This window comes from Neodiprion virginianus, chromosome 4 (assembly GCF_021901495.1).
Source record: "Neodiprion virginianus isolate iyNeoVirg1 chromosome 4, iyNeoVirg1.1, whole genome shotgun sequence".
NCBI classification, from domain to species: domain Eukaryota; kingdom Metazoa; phylum Arthropoda; class Insecta; order Hymenoptera; family Diprionidae; genus Neodiprion; species Neodiprion virginianus.
This window is the reverse complement of record NC_060880.1, coordinates 16,403,105-16,415,363: the sequence shown is the minus strand read 5'-3', so window position 1 is coordinate 16,415,363 and position 12,259 is coordinate 16,403,105. Positions and strand designations below refer to the sequence as shown.

The following is a 12,259-nucleotide window of genomic DNA, read 5'->3' as shown; positions in this document are numbered from 1 at the left end:
CAGAGGAGGGGAGGGGCAGGGAAGGGGGAAGGGAAGGGAAGGGAGAGGAAGGGAAGGGGGGGGGGGGGGGGGGAGGGAGGGAGGGAGGGAGGGAGGGAGGGCGGGCGGGGGGGGCGGGAGGGAGGGAGGGAGGGAGGGAGGGCGGGCGGGAGGGCGGGAGGGCGGGAGGGAGGGTGGGAGGGAGGGAGGGTGGGAGGGGGGGAGGGAGGGAGAGAGTAGAGAACGGATGTCGATGCGAGCCTGTCAGAGTTAATAGAGCAGTACACCCCCCCCCCTCTCGCGCCCGCCCTCCCTCCCTCCCTCCCTCCCACCCGCCCGCCCGCCCTCCCTCCCTCCCTCCCTCCCTCCCACCCGCCCGCCCTCTCTCCCTCCCGCCACCGCCCCGCCGCCCTCCCCTCCCCTCCCCGCCCCTTCCCATCCCTTCCCTTCCCTGCCCTTCCCCCTTCCCTGCCCCTCCCCCTCCCCTCCTCTCCTCTGAGGAGAGGAGAGGTCTTCTCCCACGACCCACCCTGCCTCCTCCTCGTCGACCTGGTCCTCCTCCTCGTCCAGCTCGTCCTCCTCCTCGTCCACCTCCGACCACCTCGGGTAATACCTGGAATAGTAATGAATATTTTCAGTATAGGAACACATCAAAAATATTGTTTAAGGATTATTGTAATTAATCAATCAATTAATAATATAATGAATTGTACAAGATTATTCATAGCTACTGAATATGTGCTTGCACGAAAAATGAATTGAAATAATTTATTGTAAGCGTGACAAGTTTGTAATATTTCAGATGAAATATAATTACAATTGCCATCAAATATTATAAAAGTGTTTTACTCACCCAGCACAATTCCTCGTCCTCCTTGTCCTCCTCCTCGTCCACCTCCGACCACCTTCAACCACCTCAGGTTATACCTTGAATAGTAATAAATATTTTCAGTATAAGAACACATCGAAAATATTGTGTAAGGATTAATATAATTGAGTAATTGATTAATTAATTAATTGATAATATAATAAATTGTATAAGCTTGTTCGTAGCTACCGAATTTGGGCTTGCACGAAAAACGAATTGAAATAATTTATTGTAAACATGAACGAGCAACCACGGAGCGCTTATCCTCGAAGTCGAGAAATTTTATTAGCGGACTGACAGCTACCGAATTTGGGGTTGCGCGAAAAACGAATTGAAATAATTTATTGTAAACATGAACGAGCAACCACGGAGCGCTTATCCTGGAAGTCGAGAAATTTTATTAGCGGACTGACAGCTACCGAATTTGGGGTTGCGCGAAAAACGAATTGAAATAATTTATTGTAAACATGAACGAGCAACCACGGAGCGCTTATCGTGGAAGTCGAGAAATTTTATTAGCGGACTGACAGCTACCGAATTTGGGGTTGCGCGAAAAACGAATTGAAATAATTTATTGTAAACATGAACCAGGAACCACGGAGCGCTTATCCTCGAAGTCGAGAAATTTTATTAGCGGACTGACAGCTACCGAATTTGGGGTTGCGCGAAAAACGAATTGAAATAATTTATTGTAAACATGAACGAGCAACCACGGAGCGCTTATCGTGGAAGTCGAGAAATTTTATTAGCGGACTGACAGCTACCGAATTTGGGCTTGCGCGAAAAACGAATTGAAATAATTTATTGTAAACATGAACCAGGAACCACGGAGCGCTTATCCTCGAAGTCGAGAAATTTTATTAGCGGACTGACAGCTACCGAATTTGGGGTTGCGCGAAAAACGAATTGAAATAATTTATTGTAAACATGAACGAGCAACCACGGAGCGCTTATCGTGGAAGTCGAGAAATTTTATTAGCGGACTGACAGCTACCGAATTTGGGGTTGCGCGAAAAACGAATTGAAATAATTTATTGTAAACATGAACCAGGAACCACGGAGCGCTTATCCTGAAAGTCGAGAAATTTTATTAGCGGACTGACAGCTACCGAATTTGGGGTTGCGCGAAAAACGAATTGAAATAATTTATTGTAAACATGAACCAGGAACCACGGAGCGCTTATCCTGGAAGTCTAGAAATTTTATTAGCGGACTGACAGCTACCGAATTTGGGGTTGCGCGAAAAACGAATTGAAATAAGTTATTGTAAAGATGAACGAGCAACCACGGAGCGCTTATCCTGGAAGTCGAGAAATTTTATTAGCGGACTGACAGCTACCGAATTTGGGGTTGCGCGAAAAACGAATTGAAATAATTTATTGTAAACATGAACCAGGAACCACGGAGCGCTTATCCTGGAAGTCTAGAAATTTTATTAGCGGACTGACAGCTACCGAATTTGGGCTTGCGCGAAAAACGAATTGAAATAATTTATTGTAAAGATGAACGAGCAACCACGGAGCGCTTATCCTGGAAGTCGAGAAATTTTATTAGCGGACTGACAGCTACCGAATTTGGGCTTGCGCGAAAAACGAATTAAAATAATTTATTGTAAACATGAACCAGGAACCACGGAGCGCTTATCCTGGAAGTCGAGTTTCACCGCGTAGCGGACCCGATGCGCGGGATCCGGGAGGTTGAGAACCCGGTATTCGAAATACGTAGCGGACCCGAAGCGCGGTATCCGGGAGGTTGAGAACCCGGTACTCGAAATTTGCGGAGCGCGACTCTCATCCGTCCGCTCTACTGCGCGGTTGTTACCGGACTGAGGAACTCGGCTAGCCGATTTTAGATTGGTGACGTCACTTTCCGAACATCCGAAAATTCAAACTTTGGTTTCGAACTGTAATACTAGGTATCATGATGTATGATGTATGATGTATGATGTATGATGTATGATGTGCGATGATATGATATGATGTATAATGATTTCAGTTTTCACATTTCATACAAGAAATACGCACTTTATCTCTCCTGCCGATTCCAGACTCAAGCGGCCAGGCCCTTCGATGGTCAGCCGTTGACTGAAGATATATTCTAATAACGCTGCCGTTCTGCGACAGTTGGATGATGAAAAATTTCGCTCGTATCTTTCAAATGTGTGTTAAAATACACTCGAAATGTTAAGAAGCGTCGTTCATTCTCTCCCTATCACCTTTCTAGGTCTTTAAATCACTACGCAGCGTTAAATACTGTCTCATATACGAAGCATCCGTTTCATCTCGTTCAAAATTACCGCATCCGTGATGTATTACAGTTACTCTGAATTTTTTTCCATCCGAATACTTTTCGAAAAACAATTCTGCTCCTTCATCCAACGCAGATACTTCACTTGCGACCAGCTAAAACAACGTTTCGATTCTATGCCTATGAAAATTCAAGATCGAGAGAGCAAATGAAAAGTTGTTGGAATAATTATGAATACTAATGTCATGGAATACGTCGAGCGCGCGTCGAATAGAATCCCATTTCGAAATGAATAATTCTTCTCTTTTCATATCATAGCTAATCTGGTAATATAGGTAAATAGGATGGTTGGAGGTGTTCGGAAATGGTAGGAGGTGGTCGGCGCTGGCAGAAGGTGATAGGGGGTGCTCGAAAATGGCCATTGATGGTCGGAGGTGGCAGAGGGAGGTAGGAGGCGTTCGAAAATGGTAGGACATTTCAAAAGTTAAAGTCGACGATGATCCGGTGCATCAAGTTTGTCGTTACAGATTTTCGTTTCCCATGAGGCGTAGAGTATTCAACAACGATAATGCAGTCCTTAAAATTCATCATTCATCTCTGACTGGAAAGCTAATTCGCAAGGCGTGGTATTCTATTCTATTTGCATTATTAGAAAAATACCCGTACTCTACATACACTGTTTCTAATCTTTTGCTACATTTGGTTTAATCCCCATGCTTCCACAGCACGATTAGTCGGAAATGTTTTCGATTATCCATAATAAAATGAAAGAAGTATTAAAGCTTAAATTTATCGTTAAAGCTCTAATGAATACATCAAACTGCGGTCGAATCAATTCATTTATTATTTGCACATGACCTCTGTATATTTGATAAATTATTCCTAAATACATTGAAACATATGTATTTATAATGAAATATCATGCAATGGGCTGTGTAAACTACAAACTACAATTTCTATCGAATAGCTGCTTTTATGTCAACAGGGATTTGAGACTCAGTTCAGTTCGTCCTCCTCCTCGTCCACCTCCGACCATCTCCAACCACCTCCAGCGACCACCGCTAACCACCGCTCACCACTGCGAGTTATACCTGGAATAGTAATGAATATTTTCAGTATAAGAACACATTGAAAATAATTTGTAAGGATTCATATAATCAATTTATTATTTATCAATATGATAAATTTAATTAGCGCATTTATAGCTACTGAATTTGCTCATGCGCGAAAAATGAATTGGAATGATTTATTGTAAATATGACGAATTTGAAAAATTTGAGATACAACATAATGATAATTGTCATTAAATATTATAAAAATGTTAAACTCAACAAGCACAAATCCTTATCCTCCTCATCCACCTTGTTCTCCTCGTCATCCTCGTCCACCTCCTCGTCCACCTTCGACCACCTCCAACCACCGCTAACCACCTCCAACGACCACTGACGACGACCTCAGGTTATACCTCCAATACTAATGAATATTCCAAGTGTTAGAACTCATCAAAAATATTGCGTAAGCATTACTATAATTCATTACTTGATTAATAATATAAATTTTATTAGCTCATTTATAGCTACTGAATTTGCGCTTGCGCGAAAATTGAATTTAAATAATTTATTGTTAACATGGAGTGTTTGAAAAATTTTAGGTGAAATATAATTACAATTGCCATATAATATCATAAAAATGTTAAACTCACCGAGCACAAATCCTCGTCCTCCTCCTCGTCCACCTCCGACCACCTTCAACCACCTCGAACAACCACCGATAACCACCTCAGGTTATATCTTGAATAGTAATAAATATTTTCAGTATAAGAACACATCGAAAATATTGTGTAAGGATTAATATAATTGAGTAATTGATCAATTAATTAATTAATAATATAATAAATTGTATAAGCTTATTCATAGCTACTGAATATGTGCTTGCGCGAAAAATGAATTGAAATAACTTATTGTAAACATGACTAGTTTGAAATATTTTAGATAAAATATAATTACAATTGCCATGAAATATTATAAAAGTGTTTTACTCACCGAGCACAAATCCTCGTCCCCCTCCTCCGGAATCACCTTGATTACCCGCAACCACCGCTAACCACCTCCAACGACCACCGCCAACCACCTCGAGTTATACCTCGAATACTAATAAATATTTTCAGCATGAGAACAAATCAAAAATAATGTGTAAGGTTTAATATAATTTTTTTATCGACATATTTCACCAAAAAGATCATGAGAAGACTATAAAGTTATAGAAATTTTATTAGTGCACTGACAGCTACTGAATTTGGGCTTGCGCGAAAAGCGAATTGAAATAATTTATTATGAACATGAACCAGGAACCACGGAGCGCTTATCCTGGAAGTCGAGTTTCACCGCGTAGCGGACCCGAAGCGCGGTATCCGGGAGGTTGAGAACCCGGTACTCGAAATTTGCGGAGCGCGATTCTCATCCGTCCGCTCTACTGCGCGGTTGTTTCCAGACTGAGGATTTCGGCTAGCTGATTTTGAATTGGTGACGTCACTTTCTGAACATCCGACATCCAAACTTTGGTTTCGACCTTTAATACTATGTATGATGATGTATGATGTATGATGTATGATGATATGATATGATGTATAATGATTTTAGTTTTCACATTTCATACAAGAAATACACACTTTATCTCTCCTGCTGATTCCAGACTCAGGCGGCCAGGCCCTTCGATGGCCAGCCGTTGACGCAAGATATATTCTTCAGTTAACGGGTCAGCTAATAATAACGATGCCGTTCTGCAACAGTTGGATGATAAAAATTTTCATTTGTACCTTTCAAATGTGCGTTAAAATAAACTCGAAGTTTTAAGAAGCTTTGTTCTTTCTCTCCCCATCAAAAAAAAAATCACCAACAGTCACCTTTTCAGCCCTTCAAATCAGGACAATTCGTTAAATACTGTCTCATGTACGGCGCATCCATTTCATCTCGATCAAAATTAGCGCATTCATAATGTATTACAGTTACTCTGAATTTTTTTTCATACGAACACTTTTCGAAAAACAATTCAGCTTCTCTACTTAACGTAGATACTTCACTTACGGCTAGCTGAAACAGCGTTCCGGAATTTCAAAAATCCTGCAATGAATTTTGTAATGCACTATTTCGACGTGATTTTTCGAGCGAAATCGAATGAGTGCAGTTCGAATAGGCTGCAAGCAACGGATCAAAAGTTACAGCTGAAAAACAAAAGATTTCCTTCGTCATATCGCTGCTGTTGATGCCACGCTCTTTTCGCTGCGTTTTCTGAGTTCCTGGGGGCCCAATTAGTCAGGAAAGGGTCATTTAGATCGAATCTGAGACCAAAAATTTTCGGCTCCAAAAATGAAGAAAAAGTAAGGCTAACCCCTTTGCATTTTTAGCGAAAATTTCCGAGATTCTGAAAAGTGCTGGAATAAATTCTCTCGTGCACTATTCAGTAGCAATTTTGCGAGAGAAATCGATTGGGCACAGTCCCAATACGCTGTGAGGAACGGTTTACTGCTGAAAAACTTCAAATTCGTGCTGGCTTATTAAAATGAAGAGAAAGGCAAGTGAAAATTCCACAGCTACAATTTTTCTTGTTCCCTTTGAGTGACAGTTCATTCAATATTATAAGACTATACTGAAATTTGAAAATTATGCGTAATCAATTACTAAATGTTGAGTATATTTCAGAAGGTACGAATAGCAGAGTACAATTTAATTTATTTATTGATACATTAAAACACGAGCGGTCGTTTGGTTTAAAATTCATTTATTCATCCATTCCACAATTAATTCATCCCATGTGTATATTGTTTAAAAATGATGTATATTGTTAAAATTATAAATAAGTGTAAATAATTGTCTTTCGTTGAGGCACTATATTCTTGAATTGCACATTGTTTAAGTTTTTTCTTTGATTCAAATCCTCTTTCTTTAAATTTGATTTGACTTTCCGAGTTGATAATAGTTAATTTTAAATGTTCTTCTTCGTGGTAAAATTTACTCTTTTATTATAAGATCGTCGATTCTCGGTCTTTTAATACTTCATTTCGGAGATGGGAACCTCCACACCTCCTTCCTTCTAGAGAGAGTTGACCAAGAAGCTCCTTCTTCTTAAATTTGAAATTTGTGACCAGGTGTCCCACACCACGAGTCTAATCTCATCCGCTCGTGTCGTGCTTATTGCGCGGTTATATTTGAATCATTAAAATATCCCTCAATTCAGGTACAAGCGTTCAAGCGTCAGTGTATGGTATTTCAACAAGTTGCCAAACTGTATGAAAGTGAAACATAAAGAGCAGTTAAGGAAATAGAAGTGTAATACACGTTACTTCATGCAGAATACAAAAAATATCATATGAGATAGTTATTTTCTGTAGTTTGCAAGTTAGTTCAAGTTCTGTCCTGCACACAGGTACATTGTACAATGTATCTCTACAAGATACGATATGCGTGATATACTGTCAATATTTTATATGACCTGTATTAAAATTAACATATAAACGAATTTCCCCGTATAGTCTTCTCATTTTCTCACATGTGGGTCCTACGCCATTTAAAATGCCTTCATTGCAATCCTTGGTAATTGCCTCACAGCCTGATCCTTTGCTCTTTTTGTGGTCCTGAGGGTCTAATTAGTATAGAAAGGGTCGCAGAAGTCGATTTTAAGAAGAAAAGCTTTTGTGCCGAGAATCACGGAAAAAGTATAGCAACCCCTTTGGATTTTTGTGGAAATTTTAGATGAAAAATGTATAATATTTTTTTTACATCATTACAACCTGCATCAATCTAGCTTCCGAGATTGAAATAATTTTTTGGGTTCCGTTTATACTCATTTGCGCTAATGTCCTCCGGACCATGTCGTATCGTGCGGGAGTTTAGGTAAAATTTCAACCCGCGGTTGATGAATATTTACTTGTTCGGCACCGCATGCAGAACGATACATTCCCAATACCAGTGATAGATAAAGACATTGAATTTCATAGTACACCACCATGTCTATTTTCGTAATGGAACTAAAATTCATAAATTGTTTCCTGTATGGTTTACGGTTCAGCTCATTTACCGTTGCAGTGTGTCAGCTTATTTGAGTTCTTCACAGTCGACGACTTCGTACGGAAATCTGTTATCTCATCGCCGTATGTATTCAACTGTCTATTCATTTCAACTGTCTATACTGTAATCGGCTACTCCTCTGACAAAAATGTGTGTGTGAAATTTGTTTAAATAGAAATAAAAATTCAAAAACAACTTATTTGCTAGCCTGTAGAGTGTTCCCTTTCAGAGTCTCGGATGCGTGAAACTTGTCTTGGCTATTTCCCTAACCTTAGATTCTACCCAGGGTTCGGAAAGCCGTTTATAACGCGAATGAAAAATACCACGTTACAGTACATACAAACTTTACTATGCTATTTTACTATTTTTATAGACGCCATTACAACGCGTATTAATATTGGATAAACGTTTTCGCAACTTCGTCTCTTCCCTTCACATTTTACAATCACCATAGCGTCTCCTAGACGAAGGAAGAGGCTCGAGATACTGCTGCCGATTCTTCATATTGCTCAGTCCCATCTTGCTAAAGTTGTCCATGTACTCAGATCGTCCGGTGAAGGGTTCGTTCCACATGTCGAAGGTCTCAGGAACTGGCAAACGATAAATAATTTAGCAATCAAGAGTCAAACAAATTCATCATTCCCCTTGCAAGCGTAAATAAAAAAACGCCTGATCACCTGTTAGGAAGTTTATACTCTTGGCCGGCTGAATGGTCGGCCTGTTTATGGCGCTGTATCTGAAACGAGTCGGATCTCTGTATCCGTCCCTCAGATCGGTAACCACCGGATTGATCGGCGCCCCGATCGGTGAATCGACTGCCGCCATGAGCTGCCTGTAATGGGCGATCGGTAGCCCTGGGGAAAATCGGTTCCAATTACAGTGAACAGTTGTCTTTCATTTTGCAAAGATAAGAGCGCACCTCGTTTTTCGTAATCCGTCTGATAGACGCTCTTCATCGTCTCGTCCCCCATTTCGCAAACATTTTCCAATATCGTGCTCATCAAATTCGTCATCTCCCGGTTCACTGCCACCACATCGTCGTGGAGTCTTCTCTCCTTGTCGGCCAGCTGCTTGTACCTGCGTGAAAGACAGTGAATTAATCCTGAAATATATGGCCATCTTTGTTTTCTTTCCCCTCACCTGTTCATGTCGCTCTGAAACCCGTGAGCATCGCATCTGCAATCGTTCGGATCAACCTTCGGCATGTAGAGTCTGATACCGGTGCTCATCGGTGGCTGAGTGGGCCTTACGATAAGCGGTTTAGGGTACGGCCATGTGAAATCCCGGTGCGTCATCGTAGCAAAAGTCTCGCCGAGGTTCGTCATTTTGGACGAGTTATTCAGAATTCACGCAAAGAATCCTCAAGGTGGTTGTTATAACAATTCCGGAACCGCTGCAGGACAGTTAGAAATTAAAGGATTTCATGGAATATAAAGTGAATCAAAGTTGTAAAAAGTACCACCTACTGGTAATTTTAACGTGCTGATGAGAAGCAAAGACCATTGACTAAGCTGCGCAAAGCTTCGTCTCGTGATCATCTGTCAAGTTGCAGGGTTCAGGGTCAGTATGATAACGCTTCGCGATGATCTGGAGTGTCGGTTTAACAAAACCGCGGTAAAGCCAGGAGAGTCCGGTTCCAGTTGAGAAAATAATCATCACAGCTACTCTGTAGAAAATATAATGAAGAACTGCTCGAACCGACATCACGATTAGCCGCACCATCAGAGATTTCGTCGCCATACCCCGTTTGCAATTTTGTGAAAATTCTCACGTCTTGACTTGTGGAAACCCGACTGTGACGGGGAAGGTGAAGAAAGATTGATTTTTCCGAATATTGTAAAAAAAAAATATTCCAGAAAACGGTACACTGCAATTTTGCTATTCTAGGCTATCAGGAGACCGAAATTGTGCGCAAACCGATCCGACGATCGCTGAATGTTTATTTTTGTTTAAAAAATGGACAAAGAAAGATCACGTCAAAAGCTCTCGAAAATCATCGAAACTCGATCTCCTTGATTCCCCTTAAGAAAACAAATATTTCACAGATACATATTACGATGTATATTTTATATTGAAATCACGCAGCTAGGTCATTATATCACCACAGATATTGAAAACACTCTTTCACGATTACTAAGATAAATCGACAATCAATCGGTAGAAGTGTCATTGTATTTCCTAAGCGGCGAAAAGCTCCGCGGTTCAACACTGTTCCTGATAAAGCTGCTGCTGGCCGTTCCAGGTCTGCGAGAAACGGTCTTTACGAGCTGAGAATCGAGTTGCGATCGATTTTGCCGCACGCCTGAATCATTTCGGAACTTTGAGTCCTGAAGAAGGTGTCTTTTCGGATCAGAGGCCGTCCTGCAGGTTGCGAACATATTGCGCTGGTCAATTCGAGGCCGGCAAAGTCTCGGACTTTCAAGTCTTCCGCACGCCTCTGTGTTAGAAAATGACTGCAAATGGTCCCTCGGATTTGGCGGAGCGATCCTGAGGAGGGCCGAGCCGGGCCCATGCCGGCAGTTCCGGTTTTCCACCCTGCCACTCAGCGTGGTGAATATGGGCCTGATCGTCTCTTGCATGCAGCCGCAGTCCAATCTTGTAATGGTCGTCATGGTTCCGCAGGGTTCGAGGGCCTTGGAGACGGTTTCACCGATAGTGCAGAGTCGCTGCTCGGGGCCCGATTCCTCCTTCCGCTTCAGCGAGTCCCCAGAATTGTCCGCCGGTCCCCTGGCGTAATACTCGCTTACTAGCTTCCGGATCTCCTGAGAGTAGTAGCGCTCCATCAACTCCCGCTTCCGCTGAAGGTCCTTCAGCCGCAGCAGCCGCTGTTCGGCGATCGTCGCGTTCCTGTGACCGACTTCCGGCCGCAAGTATTGCCGATTCGCCATACTGTAGGGGACCGTGGAAGCTCCGGGTACCTGCTCCTTCCCGATTTTGTTATAGCTCAAGTCCTGGAAGGCCGGCGGCTTGAGGTCTCTCGTCTTTGTTTTCGCCTTCAATTTTGTGGTACCGGGGTCGTAATGTTCAGGATAATTGATCTGCCGTCAGGGACAAAACATTATGCTTCACATTTTCGAAGAATACAGCAGGTCGAGACATACCTCGGCAATGTTGGTGTCCTCTTCAGACTCATCCGACGATTTTAACCCTGGGGATTTGATTTCGTGATCGCTGGCAAAGTCGCCCGCGTAGTTGGTCGACCTCTGCCGAAGTTCGGAGGGCTTTTCCTGCGGCCAAACTGGACCAGGAATCAACCCTGAGTCATTCCGGAAGCGGGTACTTCGGCTTAACTGTCTGTCAATCGAGGCGGTTAGGATTATTTGATTTTTCGACTTTCGAACTGCTGCGTTGAAACTTACTTGACCGTGGCTCCGCAGGGCGTTCTGCAATGTTCGGCTGTGGTCAATTCCATGCCAACATTTTCGATTATGGAATTTAGAAACTGACACGCGTGACGCGTGAATTGCACGGGGAATTTTAAGGCATTAGTGTCATATGCCTCCACAAGAAAACATGAAAATAAAAACAAAAGTTGTCTATAAATGGGCCATATTTTTTTTTGGCTCTTCACCCCTTGAACACGGCTGTGACAATTTAAGTCCTCCGTTTGCCGATCATGAATCCAATCGTTCCCATTTAAAATCTGGTAATATAATATCGATCTTCTTCGCTTCTTTATTGAGATACATCAATGCAGTAGCCGGGTACATACATCATACTCAAATTGACAGTGTGAATAAATAATTACATGGAACAGCCGATTCTCGCGTACGTAATTTTACCCTTAGACAAACCACCGTGCTGATGAAGTCTTTCTTTTATTATAGTGTGACCAGTTCTCGAAATACCGTCAGCGTATTCGCTTTTCCACGGCGGTATGGCCGTGCTGGCGGATGACCCGTCTTCTTCGACACCGGAACGAAATCTTTTCGTGCAATTTGCTTCTACCCTCTTAACGAGTTTGAGTCTGGGGCGGGTTTCGACTCCCGGAAGTTGAGTGGGCGGAGGACAAGGCGCGAGATCATCGACCCCAGAAGCTTTGAGGAGATTCTTGTAATCACCCGAAGGATGCTCGTCTTTGGGAGGAAATGGTTGCAATTTA

The 12,259-nt window shown here is 42.3% G+C and overlaps 1 protein-coding gene across 1 annotated transcript; it reads right to left on the bottom strand.

Annotated features, from left to right (window-relative positions):
- Positions 1-8,282: 8,282 nt before the first annotated feature.
- LOC124304053 (uncharacterized) lies at positions 8,283-9,742 on the bottom strand. Its single transcript, XM_046762002.1, has 5 exons — positions 9,624-9,742; positions 9,298-9,550; positions 9,077-9,234; positions 8,835-9,011; positions 8,283-8,747 (listed from the first exon to the last, which is right to left on the bottom strand). Exons 2-5 carry the CDS (start codon positions 9,480-9,482, stop codon positions 8,590-8,592), a joined length of 678 nt encoding a protein of 225 aa, XP_046617958.1. The 5' UTR covers positions 9,483-9,550; positions 9,624-9,742; the 3' UTR covers positions 8,283-8,589.
- Positions 9,743-12,259: the final 2,517 nt, after the last annotated feature.

What these genes read in the sequence shown, in the direction of transcription:
- LOC124304053 (XM_046762002.1), bottom strand. Translation starts at nt 9,482, where the DNA reads ATGACGAACCTCGGCGAGACTTTTGCTACGATGACGCACCGGGATTTC. An exon ending in GACGGATTACGAAAAACGAG is followed by an intron (nt 9,012 to 9,076) that starts GTGCGCTCTTAT and finishes GATTTTCCCCAG; the next exon opens with GGCTACCGATCGCCCATTAC. An exon ending in GAGTATAAACTTCCTAACAG is followed by an intron (nt 8,748 to 8,834) that starts GTGATCAGGCGT and finishes ATCGTTTGCCAG; the next exon opens with TTCCTGAGACCTTCGACATG.